This window comes from Astatotilapia calliptera, chromosome 23 (assembly GCF_964374335.1).
Source record: "Astatotilapia calliptera chromosome 23, fAstCal68.1, whole genome shotgun sequence".
Lineage (NCBI taxonomy): Eukaryota > Metazoa > Chordata > Actinopteri > Cichliformes > Cichlidae > Astatotilapia > Astatotilapia calliptera.
The window spans coordinates 34377961-34394617 of NC_137443.1; the positions used below are offsets into that span (position 1 = coordinate 34377961).

Below are 16657 nucleotides of genomic sequence, written 5' to 3' on the forward strand. Positions count from 1 at the left end.
TCTCACCAACTGCTTGGAAGGGAAAACACGAGGAGCCACTCAGAAACGTCCAAGCATGAAGGGCCTGTGCGCAGTGTAGTGGTGTCACTGCGTGTTCGAGCACTATTTATTGCTTCACAGACCCTCTGATAGTTTTTATGGGTCTCTCTCTCTGTGCCTTGTGAGTGGGAGTGAGGGTATCTTAGCCAAAACTACAGATTTTTTTCTTCTTTGCAGATCCATAAGTATTTGGACAGTGACATAATTTGAGGTATTTTGCCTGCGTATGTCAGTACATCCATCCTTTTTATTTAAATTATTCAGGTCCAGCTCTCTCTTTTTCCTCCTCATGAGCTCCTGCTGGTTGGACATTTCCAAAACCTTACCTGGGAAGTGTCCAGGAGACGCATCCTAGTTAGATTCGCAGACCACCTAAGCTTTTGATGCAGTGGCGCAGCAGCTTTGTACTCCCTAATGGCTAAGGACCTCATCCTCGCCCTACAAATGAGCTCAGACGCCCACCTCATGAGGAAGCTCAGAGGTGAGGGTAGGAACAGAGATTGACTTGTAAATTGACGGCTTTACCTTCACAATCAGAGTTCTGTTTACCATATCAAGCCAGTTAATTACTTGTACCACCGCAGGAGCTGCACAGGTTCATCTGTTTTCCTCCTGCTCCACTCCTCCTGCGTATGAAAATGACCCTGAGATGCTTGAGCTTTTCCACTTGAGACAGCAACTTATCTCCAACCTGGAGTAGGGGTCCACCCCTTTCCAGCAGACAACGACTTCAGACTTGAAAGTGCTCATTTTCCAACCTAGCTGTTGTTTGATGTTCTGTAAAGTGCTCCACAAAAAGCAAAGAACTCCACCGATTTTAATGCAGTTTTAAACATAAGAATTCTTCGAATACTCGGATGCAGTCTTATACAGTCAGTAACCACGGACATCTTCAAATGCTGATTTTTCTACCTTAAGATGCTCTGCCAGGCTTTCACTGCAGCGCCATCAGTTGTTGCTCGTTTGTGGGTCTTGCTGCTGTTCAGCCATCTGTGCTATGAATCACTGTCCCACAAGTTTTTCAGCATTTGGCTAAATCTCAGCAGAGTAAAGCCGTTTACTCTTCAGCATTCCTCCTGCTACTTCTATCAGCGTTCACATCCTCAGTAAACTTCTATTCCATTGGCAGCCGAACATGCTCGTGGATCACACTGCTTCTGCCATGTTTCACAGATGATGTGGCATGCTTTGGATCTTCTACAAGTTGATCTTGTAGAAGATCCAAAGGAAAAAATGTTCCAAAACTGGGGAGGAATGCACCAAATACTTCAGATTGATTTGGACACTGCTAAAGTTTCTGCTACTGCTAATATTTCTGTGTGGCTGTAAATCTATTAACAATCATGGAACATTTTTCCATGAAGCTGAAAGTCTACATTTCTGCCACAACTTGATTATTTCATTTGAATCCATTGTGGTGCTGTACCTGAGCAAAACTGAAATTTTTTTTACTGTGCATAGAATTTGGGACCTTAATAAAGCTATTATTTAATATCATTTATAATATTTTCAAGTAAATTGTGGATTTGTGATTGTGTGTGTGCCTAAAACACCTTTAAAACAACCTCAAGGTAGTTTTATTGCATCTCGCTGTGATTTATTCATAATTTGACATCCAGAAAAAATGACGAAAATATCAGATAATTAATCCAGAATTAATATTCATATCAATCTGTACGAAAGAAAGAAATATCTAATACAGCTCTACAGTATATAAATCCCGTTAGACTTCTCGTCTCACAGGTGTAGGAAGAAAAAGTTTTGAGGCATCTGTGAGCAGTTGTTGCTTTGAAACCACTTTCTACCTAAGATTTTAGTCCCTGTTGGAACTAGAAAACTGATCTTACTGTTTCTGTGCTTCTTGTGAATTGTTTAAATATTCTTCTGCTTTGAAATCTATCCAGGTGGAAATGTGTATCTCAGAGAAAAAAAAATTCAAATTTGAATGTTAAATTCAAATTTCAAGTGCATTTGTCAAAGGAAAATATAGGCTATAACTATACATGTTTATGAAGCATCCATTACCTTTTATACAAAGACTAAGTAATGATCTACTTCAGTGGTTCTCAGTTTTTTATCTGGTATAACACAACAGATACCTCACATGGATGAAGTACTCTTCATCCATAACAATCATACTTGTTATTAACCTCTGTCTCTCTTTCACAGCATGTCTTTATCCCGTCTTCCTTCTCTCACTCCAACCGGTCGCAGCAGATGGCCCCGCCCCTCCCTGAGCCTGGTTCTGCCAGAGGTTTCTTCCTGTTAAAAGGGAGTTTTTCCTTCCCACTGTCACCAAAGTGCTTGCTCATAGGGGGTCATATGACTCTTTATGTATTATTGTATGGTCTACCTTAAAATATAAAGTTCCTTGAAACGACTGTTGTTGTCATTTGGCGCTGCATAAATAAAGTTGAATTGAATTGAATTGAATCTTGCCAAAAAATGAATATTCATGTAATTTTGTTAGGGTTAGAGGTCCAGTGTTGAGGCATTTTTATTGAGCTCTGGGTTTTACCATTTACCCATTCTTCTCAGCTTTTGGGGGAGTTTAGTGAATTCATTTTAACTATTTTAATATATAAAATACTTACCAAGGTATTAAAGCTGTTATAATTTTACTCATATAGCTAAGCTGTTTTTACCATTACTTTATATATATGCAATTATTCATGTTTCTCAGATCAGTTTATATTAGTTGAATGAATCTTTATATGGCTGCTGTAAAACAATACTTGTGCCTGTGTTTGGGAATGGTTGCTGATCTGTAACATAGCTGTAATCCTTATTACTGTTGGCAGTCATACACAAATGATTCCCTGGCAGGTTTAAAACTATAATGGAAGGCTTAATGACATGTGAAGCTTGGTAACGTCGATCGTAGTTTAATTAAGATGTTTTTAGCTTATTACTGTATTTCTGACTGTGTTTATTCAGCTGTGTCTCATGGCTTTCATTTAGTGGACTCAGTTGTGAGGAACTGACATAAGTACACATAAATGCATATAATTTACATAAAAATGTACATTTATAAATATAGTCATATAGTTATTTAAAACTCATATAACCATGAAGGCGCACAGTTTCTAATTCAGCAGAATTATTTTGTATCTTTGGCTGTGTTTACACGCAATTTAGAGATAGTATATAAAATATATATGTATGTGAATAAAACTATATAGTTGCGCGTTATGATCTGCAACTCATTTCATCAAGGAAACTTGGTCAGCATCATAAACTGCATATAAACGATGGCAATAATTGAGCACTTATTGTTTAGTGAAGTCCCCTTTGTGTCGTAGCGATCTTAGTGTTTTGAAACTAGATGTGACCGAGGGACAAAGCAGGCTCATTAGCTAACAACCTGAGACTGATAAGCTGTTAGCCAATGAGCTGTCAGCCTGATCAGTACTCCTCTTCTTCTTTAGGGGTTGCCACAGCAAATCATCTGCCTCCATTTCACGCTATATCTAGCATTTTCAAAATAAGCTTCCTGTTCTATTCAGTATGACTTGAAAGTAGCATCTGAGCACATAAGCTTGTCAGAAAAGTGTTCACTGATCACAGGTCAGTGGAACCTAAGGCCATTTTCCCCTCTATACTGCTGGACACCTTACAGCAACCAGAAGAGTTGCCCTCTGCTGGCCATTTTAAATTATTGAGGTTTCTTGTGTTTGTTTTGGTTTGGTTTGAGGTCTCTTTCCATCCATCCTTACCCTTTACTAACGGCTCGTCTAACTGGGGTTAGAGAAAATCCAGGTACACAGGTATAGGGAGTCAGCCAGTCATGCAGAAGGCTGCCCCTCCATGAGCCAGGTTCTGTCAGAGGTTGTTGTTCTTCCTCAATATTTACCGTGTAAATATGAAGCTCTTTGAGATGACTGTGTTGAATTGGCACTTTATACTGAACTGGAATTAAAATGTTTCAAAAGCTACAGATTGCATGGCTGCCTCCAAAGACTTCATATTAGATGATGAAGGGCAAATGTGGAGTAACAAACTATAAGTCAGGCTAAAGATGTTTAGAAATAATATTAGTTACAACTTTACAATACTTTACTTGATGGTGGTAACTTTGCTTCAGGCTGTCTCCTTCGTCTCTGTCTCCTCATCTTTCAGGACGGAGCTTCGCTGAACTTGAGTTTCATCCCATTGGACATCAAGCTAACCAACTGGGATGACCTGCCCGAGGCCTTCAGCCGGCGCAGGGAAAATCGAATACAGGTCTGCCCTTCCCGCCGGGCTGAGTCTGGATATGTGCGCGTCTCTTGCGTGCGCTTTGATATTCATGAATGTGTGTGGGTGTGTACGTGGACTGGGGCATTCACACCAGGGAGATGTACCTACTTAATTTGTCGTTACTGTTAAAACACTTTAGAGGCAAATTACACTAAAGTTGACTTCTAGGTTATAAGATGTGCCACTGTTTGCTTCTTGTGATTGATTGCAAAGACAAAAAAATGTAGCCATGAGAAGAATTTAAGATGATGGAAAAGTCTGCATATGCTAGAGTGTAGAGCTAAAAGTTTTTCACTTAGTGTGCCCATAGGCTGCGTTAAGGATGACCTTAATTTTAGACTAAGATAATTTAGTTTCATATCTCACCAGTGGAGCTATCGCTTCAATTCCACTGACCCAGTGAAGATGAGACATGAGGCAGTACGGAGGTTATTAAACCTAATGGATGTGTGTGTGTCACTGGCATGTGAAACTAATGACACCTCTGATCATGAGCAGGAAGAGCAGCAGCGCACCATTGGGCCCCTGACAGATAGGTGGAGTATGGACGCCCACGTTTCACTACTGCAGGGCCTGACGAAGGAGAGCAGGAGAGGGAGGAGGACGAGGAAGTGGAGGTGGCGGACGATGGAGATAGGACAAAAGAGGGGGGGTGGCTTGGGGGTTTGGGCTGCCGAGGAGACGGGCAAAAGAAAGTGTGCAGTTTTATGAGGGTTGTTAAAGGAGACAGATCATCGCCTCAAACGACCCAAAGCACCAACCAGCTAATATTAAATCCTGCAATCTGCCGTGTCGGTACCAGCTACTGACAGAAGCCCCGCCTGTCACGTTGTTTATGTTGCTTTGTTAAACCGAGGCGTGAGTTGCAGCCATCCTCCAACCCATCATTTATGCCCCGTTACACTCCAATTGTCCATCACAATCAATACTTAGCAAGCGGTTTAATGCGGGATGTGAAACGTCTTGGATGGGGAAGCAGTGGTGTGTAAACACTCCTACAGCCAGAACAACAACACTGGCAAATGAATCAAACCATCTTTGAGATGAATGGTCAGTAATTACAGAATATGTATTAGAATAATCTGTATTTTATGAAAACTGGATAATGTTTCTGTGAAGATAATCATTAATTGAGGTTAAAATACAGTTTAGTGAAGAGAACACAACCCAAATAGTTTTCAACAAAAACCGTTTTAACGTCTTTGCTTTTATATTCTTACTAAAGCTACTCGGTCCTTATTTACATTAAGCGAGAAGTTGCACCTGTAGTGTAGTTGGCTTTGGTGCCGAGGCTCAGGTCATTGTTTGTCTGAAATAAGCCAAAATAGCTACCAGACCCCTTTAAATTAACATTTTTGTGATTAGCTGGCCCTGCCAAACAGAAGGTTTTAACAGATGGTGTTCTCACACTTTGAGCTCTGTAGTTACAACTTCAGTCAGTCAGGCCTAGAGACTGGTAAATGGTCGCCTGGAAAACGTGTATTATCAAACTGTTTGGCAAGAGGTCGCAGGAAATTACTTGCAGTTGATTGGTGTAATAAGTCACAATAATAATAATAAGTCTGGATGTGGTGCTGCATCCAGAATTTTCTAGCTATTTCTTTGGTCACTAGCAGTTTACCACAGTTGCACACTCACTTAAACTAATTGCAAAGTGGTTGTGAAACTGTTAAAAGTCCAAAACAAACTGGAAAAGGAGAATGTTTGCTTCAAAATAAAGTAAGGAACAACAATAAGAAAGAGACTGGTAAAAATGGCATCCATGGAAGAGTTCGAAGGTGAAAAACAAAAAGATCAAAACGATTAAAATGGCCCACCTCACTGTTACCAAAACACATCTTGATGATCCCGAGACTTTTGGGAAAATAATCTGTGGACTGACGAGACAAAAAATTCATATAAAGAACATCAAAGCAAGGGTCAAACATGGTGGTGGTAGTGTGATGGTCTGGGCCTGTTTAGATGCTTCAGGATGTGAACTACTTCTGTTAATTGATTCATCCATCCATCAATCTTCTTCCGCTTATCCGGGGCCGGGTCGCGGGGGCAGCAGCCTAAGGAGACAAGCCAAGTCCTCCCTCTCCCCAGCCACCTCCTACAGCTTGTCCGGGGAAACACCAAGGCGTTCCCAGGCCAGCCAAGAGATATAATCTCTCCAGCATGTCCTGGGTCTATCCCGCGGTCTTCTCCCAGTGGGACATGCCTGGAACATCTCGCCCAGGAGGCATCCTTGTCACATGCCTGAACCACCTCAACTGGCTCCTTTTGACATGGAGGAGCAGTGGCTCTACTCTGAGCCCCCCCCCCCCCCCCCCCCGGGATGGCTGAACTTCTCACCCTATCTCTAAGGGAGAGGTCAGCCAAATGAGGAAGCTCATTTCTGCCACTTGTATCTGCAGTCTAGCTCTTTTGGTCACTACCCACAGCTCGTGACCACAGGTGAGGGTAGGGACGTAGGTCGATCGGTGCATTGAGAGCTTAGCTTTTACACTCAGCTCTCTCTTCACCATGACAGACCGGTACAGTGTCTGAATCACTGCAGCCGCAGTACCAATCCGCTCCCTTCTCCCCTCACTTGTGAACAACACCTCGAGATGCATGAACTCTTCCACTTATGGCAGGAGCTCGTCCCTGACCTGGAGTGAGCACTCCACCCTTTTCCCGGCAGAAATGAGATTCTGAGACCAACCAGGTGAAAGCCTTCCGCCACTTGGCTACACCTAAAAATTATCTCCATAAAATTATAAACAGAATCGGTGACAAAGGGCAGCCATACCAGAGCTCATCACCCACCATGAATGAGTCCAACTATGCAGACCAAGCTCTTGCAACAGTTGTATAAGGATCGAATGGCCTGTAGCAATGAGCCAAACACCCCATACTCCCGGAGCACCTCCCACAGGACACTCCGCGGGACACGGTCGTATGCTTCTCCAAATCCACAAAACAGATGTAGACTAGGTGGGCAAACTCCCATGCACCCTCAAGTATCCTTGAGAGTGCATTGATCTGTTAATTGATGCAATCATTAATTCTGCTCTCTACCAGAAAATTATGAAGGAAAATGTCCAGCCATCAGTTTGTGCCCTGAAGCTCAAGCACACTCAAGTTTTCCAGCAGGACAATGATCCAAAACACACCAACAATTCCACCTCTGAATGGCCAAACAAACCCCCGAGATGAAGGTTTTGGAGTGGCCTAATCAAAGTCCAGACTTAATCCAGTGAAGGTGCTTTGGCATAACCTTAAACAGGATGTTCATACTAAAAAACACTTGCCTTTACAAAGATTGAGCTCCACAAACTCCACAGTGAAACTTATTGCCAATTATTGCTTGCTATTAACGCTTGCTATTAATTGAATTTGTCTTTGTTGAAATTTGTTGGATGATCTGAAACATGTAAGTGTGACAAATATGGGAAAAAACAAAGAAATCAGGAAGAAGGAAAATAGTTTTTCATGACATTGTATATGGCAAAGCCTTTATTTACATATGTACCATGAAGGCATCATAGCGATAGGAAGAAAAAGGGCATGTGTTGAATGAAGGTGTGGGAGGTTGTTGCTGTTACTGAGCAAGTACAGTGGCTTGCAAAAGTATTAGCCCCCTTGAACTTTCCCACATTTTGTCACATTACTTCCACAAACATGAATCAATGTTATTGGAATTCCACGTGAAAGACCAATACAAAGTGGTGTACACGTGAAAAGTGGAACGAAAATCATACATGATTCCAAACATTTTTTACAAATAAATAAATAAGTGGGGTGTGCGTAATTATTCAGCCCCCTGAGTCAATACTTTTTAGAACCACCTTTTGCTGCAGTTACAGCTGCCAGTCTTTCAGGGTCTGTCTCTACCAGCTTTGCACATCTACAGACTGAAATTCTTGCCCATTCTTCTTTGCAAAACAGCTCCAGCTCAGTCAGATTAGATGGACAGCGTTTGTGAACAGCAGTTTTCAGATCTTGCCACAGATTCTTGATTGGATTTAGATCAGGACTTTGACTGGGCCATTCTAACACATGGATATGTTTTGTTTTGAACCATTCCATTGTTGGCCTGGCTTTATGTTTAGGGTCGTTGTCCTGCTGGAAGGTGAACCTCCGCCCCAGTCTCAAGTCTTTTGCAGACTCCAAGAGGTTTTCTTCCAAGACTGGCCTGTATTTGGCTTCATCCATCTTCCCATCAACTCTGACCAGCTTCCCTGTCCCTGCTGAAGAGAAGCGGAGCATGATGCTGCCACCACCATATGTGACAGTGGGGATGTTGTGTTCAGAGTGATGTGCAGTGTTAGTTTTCCGCCACACATAGCGTTTTGCATTTTGGTCTCATCTGACCAGAGCACCTTCTTCCACATGTTTGCTGTGTCCCCCACATGGCTTGTGTCAAACTGCAAACAGGACTTTTTAATGGTTTTCTGTTAACAGTGGCTTTCTTCTTGCCACTCTTCCATAAAGGCCAACTTTGTGCAGTGCACGACTAATAGTTGTCCTATGGACAGATTCCCCCACCTGAGCTGTAGATCTCTGCAGCTCGTCCAGAGTCACCATGGGCCTCTTGGCTGCATTTCTGATCAGCCTTGTTCGGCCTGTGAGTTTAGGTGGACGGCCTTTTCTTGGTAGGTTCACAGTTGTGCCATACTCCTTCCATTTCTGAATGATCGCTTGAACAGTGCTCCGTGGGATGTTCAAGGCTTGGGAAATCTTTTTGTAGCCTAAGCCTGCTTTAAATTTCTCAATAACTTTATCCCTGACCTGTCTGGTGTGTTCTTTGGACTTCATGGTGTTGTTGCTCCCAATATTCTCTTAGACAACCTCTGAGGCCGTCACAGAGCAGCTGTATTTGTACTGACATTAGATTACACACAGGTGCACTCTATTTAGTCATTAGCACTCATCAGGCAATGTCTATGGGCAACTGACTGCACTCAGACCAAAGGGGGCTGAATAATTACGCACACCCCACTTTGCAGTTATTTATTTGTAAAAAAATGTTTGGAATCATGTATGATTTTCGTTCCACTTCTCACGTGTGCACCACTTTGTGTTGGTCTTTCACATGAAATTCCAATAACATTGATTCATGTTTGTGGCTGTAATGTGACAAAATGTGGGAAAGTTCAAGGGGGCCGAATACTTTTGCAAGCCACTGTATATCCCTGATGTCTCTGGAGGCGAAACCAGGCTCCAGTGCATAAAAGATTAACTGATTCGAAGGAAGTCTACCTATTGGATATAATGAAGGTCGCCAGGACGCTGCTCCGGATAGTTCCAGCCCACTTGAGCCCCTGCACTTGCATTTTATAAACATTATAATGTGACACACGAGTGAAATTGTAGTGCAAAGTGAGAGACGAAAAAGTCTCATTGTGGAGAGGTTTGTGTTTATCTTTGGCAACTAGAAGCACATAAACTTTTGATGTTTGTTCTATTTTTTGAACCTATAAGTTTTTTTTCCTATTTTCTGTTTTAGTGAAGTAAGAAACTCGAGGAGGACAGAGCACATTGTGTATGTCAGTCTGGTCTGTGACATTTAGATATGTGTTCTGTTAAAGTAATAAACAGGTGTTACAAATGTCCCAGTAACCTGGCTGTAACCATGATACAGTTTAGATAGAATTTTACATATTAATTCCTCATTTGTATAAACACCAATATGAAGGTTTCCTAAAAAGACAAAAACCACTGGGACCAATGATTTTGTTTTGTTTTTAGCCTTTGGAGTATCATTTACCACCAAGAAAAAAGTAAAACTTAAAGGATAAAAGTATCATTATCATACATCTTTGTCCAGATACACAGTGAAAATCAAAGCACCCTCTGTTTCCACCCACACGTCTCACCTATTAACCTGTCTGACCTTCGGCCAATCTGCAAGCTGGAAGGAGCATCCCACTCTCCTCCTTAGTTTCAACTTTTGACATCTGATTCAACTTTTTGGCTCTCATCTAACCTCTGATGGCCTGGCAGCACAATTACTATTTCAGATTTTCACTAAGCTTACCCACAGTCTTCATCTCTACTTTCCTCCTGTCAGGAGGAAGACTGTCTCGCTATAGAGGAGGGTTTCGGTGCTCTACCGGCACATGACGTTCGGCTTGATGCTGTGATTTGAGTTCCTAATGACAGAGTACTACTTGCCTTCAGTCTCAAGGATGTTATGGGCGATAATAATTTAGTATCGTTTGTGGTTTTAAATGCCGTTGTTCTGGTTTTGTGAAAATATGTGCAAAATAAGTCGCAGTAGATGGCGGCCCCTCGCTGACTCTGGTACTGTCTGTTCCTGATAAAAGCAGAGATGCTTTTATGCTCCTCACATACGAGGTCTTGAATAATCTGGCCCCATTTGATCTTAATGACATTATAGCACTGCATCACCCCATTAGAGCGCTGTGCTCTCAGACTGCTGGCTTACCTGTGGTTCCTCGAGTATTTCAAAGTAGAATGGGAGGCAGATGCTTGAGCTTTCAGGCGCCTCTTCTGTGGAACCAGCTTCCAGTTTGGATTCGAGAGACAGACACTATCTCTACTTTTAAGATTAGGCTTAAAAATGTCCTTTTTTAAAGCCTATATTTAGGATTGGATCAGGTGACCTTGAATCCGTAGTTTCTTCCTTTTAAAAGGGGGTTTTCCTTCCCACTGTCACCAAAGTGCTAGCTCACAGGATGTTTGTTAATTGTTGGGGTTTTCTCTGTTTTCTTTGTATTGTTGTTGGGTCTTTTTACAATATAAAGCACTTTGAGGCAACTCTTCTTGAGATTTGGCCAAATAAAAATAAAACTGAATTAAATACATGCTCTAATTGACAAGCCAGCAGTTTCCAGCATACTTGACAAGGGACCGGCCGGTTAATGTCACATAGCTCATTGCTGTTATCAGATAGTTGTGCGCACACTCAGAGGCAAACGCTTACGTTGTAAATGCTAATGCTAATGTTGTTAGACATTTGCATTAGCATACACATTAGACAGACCTAATCAGGCAGTTAAACCCCCCTTACACAGCTAAATGTGGACATATAAAGTGTGACAATTCATTTTATTATAAAAATAGAATTTAATATTGAAGAAAAAGTTATTTTTTGGTTTGTATATGCTGTCAATTCTAGTTCTGGAAACTGGAATCAGCAAAAATCTGTATGGGCTATCAGAATCAATCCAAGAAAATTGCAATCAGTCCTCTTTTTTTTTTTTTTTTTTTTTTTTGCCTGTCCCGTTTGGCTCTTTTGCCATCAGAATTGTTGTCTAAAGGCAAAGAAAGATGCCCAACGGATTTACTTTACCAAATTGACCATCCCAGCCTTGCCGTAATGGTCCATTTGATTCACCTTTTATTGTTTATTTTATTTTTCGCTTACTGAATACGGGACAGACTTGACTGGGGGAAAGAAGGGGAGAAAGAAAGAGGGAAAGAGAAACAGCTGAGAAGAGGGACGGGGGAGAAGGGCAAAAAACAAAAACCAACAGAACGGGCAGAGAAAAAAAATGCATATATCAATCACCTGGATCACCTGTTGAGAAAGAAAAAAGAAAACAAGCAGAAGAGAACAAGAGTAATAGAATAAACAGCATCACAATGATATATGGGAATATGACACTAAATACTAAATGTTAAACATTATTGTGCAGCACATAAGATCAACAGAACACAGTGTGCTTTGAGGTAGGAGCAAAAAAGGGTGTAGTTTGTGGGTGTGATCACCCGTGTGTACACCTGTGAGCATGGACGCGCTTGTTTTTTTAAAAGGTTCCTTCATGTAATGATCTGCTAGAGGGTGTGGGGGGGCCACAGCCCCGTCCTCCAGGGCATGAAGCAGGTATGGAGGAGATCAAAACTCCAGACATCCAGAGGCCCCCAGAACACAAGAGACCAAGGAAGACCAACAGAGGGGCAGCCGCGCCACTGTCCCAGAAAGAGCTGAGGAGAGTCCCAGATGAGGGCTCACTCAGCAGCCGCGGAGCAGAAGCCAGGGGGAGTTGCAGTGACGCGCCCGTGAGCTCCGCCGGCAGCCAGCCGTGCCTGAGTGACCGAGCCCCAGGCCGAGAGGCCGGGGGCACCCCACCTCCGAAGTGGCCCGAGCGAGCCCCAGGCTCCAGGTCCCGATAAGCGGCCGCCAAGGAGTGAGCCGGTGTGTACCTGGACGCCCATCCCCGGACACAAAGAACCACCAACGCACCGATGTCTGAGGGAGTCCGCCACTGGCAGGGGAAGTGGTGGTAGGGGGAGATAGGCCTCCAAACCTTGGAGGGCCTGAGATGTCCCCAGAGAGGTGACGCCTGACACCCAACCTGACATATAGACTCAGACATACAGGCACACACAGACACAAACATCCATTCCCACCCTCATGCTCTCATATGCACTCACTCCACACTCAACCAACGTGGAGACAGACATAAAGAGACGCTGTACACACGATCACACTCCCCAAGCGTACTCTACGAAACAGGTCTAGGTACCCTTGCCCCTGGAGGGGGGAACTGCACCCAGACCCAGGTGGTGTTACCCTTTTCCCTGCGGTGGGGAGAGGCAGACCGCCCCGACTCCGCAGCAGCAGGGAGGCCCCACACTCCAGACCGCAGTCGGACGGCCAACTCCTCCTCCTAGCCCCCCCGCTCCAGCAGGCCGCAGAGAATGGGGGATATTAGTGTGTTATATAAATATCACATGTATTATATATAGATAGCTGTCATGATACATGTTGTACATATGTTATATAATAAATATTTTAAAATATATACTTATTAACGTTATTTTAACGAGTTCATCTTTACATCCAGACGTCAAACATTTGTTTCTGTTGAATATTTTCATTTAACATTAAACATTTAATGAGTAGTACGTACTAATTCCTTCAAAATATACCTGCGCAAAGATCAACAAAGACAGCTTTCATGCTGAGATAGCTTGAAACCTGTCTGCATATAACATATAAAGACTTTTATCTTGACCCAAGTCTTTTTTGTGACGGTAAATATCATCCATAGCAAAGACAGGGAAAAAAACCCTTTCAAGTGTAATATACGTAGGTAAATTGTCCATTAAGGCTCTGTGTCTGGTGAGCTATTTGTTATATTGTTGGTAGATTTCCTTCGAATCCTGCCTTCGCTGGAAGAATATTCAGCCCTCTTTCGGTTTAATGGGTTTTGTTCAGCTATCTGGAAAACTGTCTCCTTTGAATTGTTTGTTTTTGACTGAAGTGCATTTTCAAAATTGAAAAGCTAAAAAATGTTTTGCTTTTAAAGAGGTTTCACTGTCCAAACTATCAATTTGTGTTGAAAATGAAGACTCCGGCGGCTGCAGTTGCGGCTTGAAATTGAATATGAAGTGAGGTGTCGTGTCGCCCCGCAGGTGCTGAGCTTTGTTATGGAGTGGAGCGGCCTGCCAGCCATGAAGCAGAAACTGCTTCGACGCAGCGGTCTTCTCTTCCACAGCCCTACCCTGGGCTTGCAGCAGCTGTCCGCCGCCCAGCGCCCTCACTCGAGCACCAAGAGGTCAGATTTTTTCCTTGAAGGAGACGTGCTTTGACTTTCACCAAACCTCTCTTCTAATCAGTGAATTTTCAGTCACTGAAATGAACGTTAAGTGGTTTGTATTGAGTTTTAACCTTTTCCAAACCGCCCAAAAAACAAGTTTGTTTTTCTGCTTTAACCGCTAATGTTATATGGATGTAGTTTGTGAAGCCAGTTTGGAAATACCTTAAACCCAGATTATTTCTAGTGGCCCACAGGATGTGACTCCTCTGATTGTAAAAACTGTTGTATTCAAGTCTGTCAGTAAACATTTGCCTAATGAGTGCATGCTCTCACTCATTAGTTTTGGGTTTTTACAAGGTGTTCTTTAAAATTATGTTCCTTTTTTGAGGCAAAGCAGAAGATAAAGCTGGAAGTCTTCGCCTAAAGAGTGTCCCTCAGTTTCTCAGTCATCACGTCCTGCTTCATGTTGGCTACATCGGGTTTTTTAGGTGGTTTTTTTTTTTCTAATATACAGTCTGCAGGTCATGATTTGTGTGGTTTTAGGCTACGTTCCAAAAAGATGCAAACACAGTTCTATAAAAACACGGGGAGGCTCTATAAGTAAAAACAAAATGCAATTCTTTGCAATAGGGCTGAACGATTATGGAAAATAATCTAATTGCGATTTTTTGCCCCAATATTGCGATTGCGATGCGATATGCGATTATTTTTTAAGGTCTTTGTCTTCTGTATTATTAAACAAAGACAAGCAATACATCATATAGTATGGCCAATACTATATTACATTAATTTTAAACTGTTCTTTCCTGGAAGACAGACCTCTGTTATGATGACATGAGGTGATGCATGAATTGATGACTGACATTTTTATTTAACTTCTTCAATCACAACAGTATATTTGAACATACACAATAGTTTATTTTTAGCTTACAAACATCTGAGCATAAAGTGCTGACAAGGAACCCTGGTGTAAACATTAAAATGAAAGTCAGTACAATGTGCAGATTGCAGAAATATACATAAAAAAAATCAGTGGCTTTACCACACTCAGTTTTTCGACATCTGTGAACTACTAGACAGTCATTCAATTAAAAAATAATATTAAATAAATAAAACTAATAAATAAAAAATACACACATCTTACTGATCTCTGCAGTCAGTAACATTACACATAAAGTGCAAACATAATAGCAATTGTATAAACACACACACAAACACGCCTTTAAAGTTTAAAGGCGTGAAATTGGACGGTCTAGTTCTGATTAGCGTCACCGCTGTCTCGGTGGAGTTTAATAAACTCGGCCGTCTGCTTCTTGCTATCTAAAATATAACCAGACACTGGTGTAAATTCTCGACTGTCTCATACTTCTGTTTAATAAGTTTTCTGTTTGACGTTTAGTCAGCTGTGTGAAAACCAAGGAGGAACCCACCCGGGGGATTAATAAAGTTTTATTTTATCTAATCTAATAACTTTAATCTCAGCCAAACCGATTTACTCACGAACAAACAAAACACTGAAAAAAGCCCAACAATAACATTTTTAGGTTGTCTAAGTGACTTATATATCACGTTTAACCCGAGCAGCGAAACTCCGCGGTGATCTGAAAATGATGTGCCGGGAGTTGTGCCGTTCTCGGCCGCATCAGTAACCCTCGAGCTCCCGGCTAGCTGTCGAGCTGGTGGGTAGCAGACGCCTCTGAAAACGTCGAAGCACTTTTGCAAATATGGGATATCTTGATAAACCGAGCAGATATTTGATGTTTACACAACTACTTTCTCGCCTGAAAATATGTTAAAAGTTTATTTTGTGACCCAGAAAGATTAGTATGAGTAATTTTAAAACTTAGTAGCGGCCGCCATTGTTGGAAACGGGAGTTTGGCTGGGCCGCGCTATGAATTCTGGGATATGGTAGTAATTTGGACAGCCTTCGGCGCGTCGCTGTGACGTAATCGGTCTACAAATGCGGCCTCAGGAGGATGCAGCCCATGAATTTGGACATGTCCAGAGTATAATCGCAGCCTTTGCGGTTAGAAAATTGCACTTGATCATGTCGCGATATTATCGCAAATGCGATATATCGTTCAGCCCTACTTTGCAAATCCCATGAGCCCAAATTTTATTCACAACAGAAAATGTTAAATATTTAACGTGAGAAGGTGTACAATTTCAAGAGAAATATGAGCTCATTTTGAATTTGATGGCAACAGCACATTCTATAAAAGTTGTCTTGAGTCATGTTTACTACTGTGTAGCATCCCCACTACTTTGAATAGCAGTCTGTAATAATATCTTGGACCTAAGGAGCACAGCTGCTGGAGTTTAGGGAGAGGAAAATTGTCCCGTTCTTATCTAATATATGGTTCTAGCAGCTCTACAGTCCTGGATCGTCAAATGTTTTCAGCTAGTGAAAGATCTGGACTGCAGGAAGGTCAATTCAATATCTAAATTCAGACCTCCGGTAGACCATGCACACGCATTACTGATGAAGGTCCAGCTATCTGAATACATCTTTTACCTAAACGTTTCAAGTTTGTACCACATTTAGTGAAAACTTTCATCTAAAAACAATATTTAGAATCAATATTTTGCTAATGCATTAGCCAAACATGTCTTCACTTACCATCCTCATTCTGTGCAATAAGCTTTCACACATGTGGATGGGTTTCCTGTATTAACAGATTAAGGCTACGTTCACACTGCAGGTCTTAATGCTCAATTCCGATTTTTTGATCAAATCCGATTTTTTTTGTCTGCTCGTTCACACTACAAATAAAATGCGACAGCAAACGCGCTCTAGTGTGAACGCTCAAAGCGGCCCGCATGCGCAAAAGAAGACGTCACATACAACGCGCTCTGTTTAGACCCAGAGCAAACAATATTGTTTGACTGATGGCCCTTA

General features: G+C 42.0%; 1 protein-coding gene across 4 annotated transcripts in view; it reads left to right on the forward strand.

Moving 5' to 3' along the window:
• Positions 1-16657, forward strand: part of zranb3 (zinc finger, RAN-binding domain containing 3) — a 128700-nt gene that overhangs the window by 89857 nt on the left and 22186 nt on the right. For all 4 annotated transcript variants that reach the window (XM_026158746.2, XM_026158745.2, XM_026158744.2 and 1 more), the window contains exons 16-17: positions 4159-4263; positions 13633-13775. In XM_026158746.2, coding sequence (XP_026014531.2) covers positions 4159-4263; positions 13633-13775 — 248 coding nt within the window. The remainder of the gene's footprint in view (positions 1-4158; positions 4264-13632; positions 13776-16657) is intronic.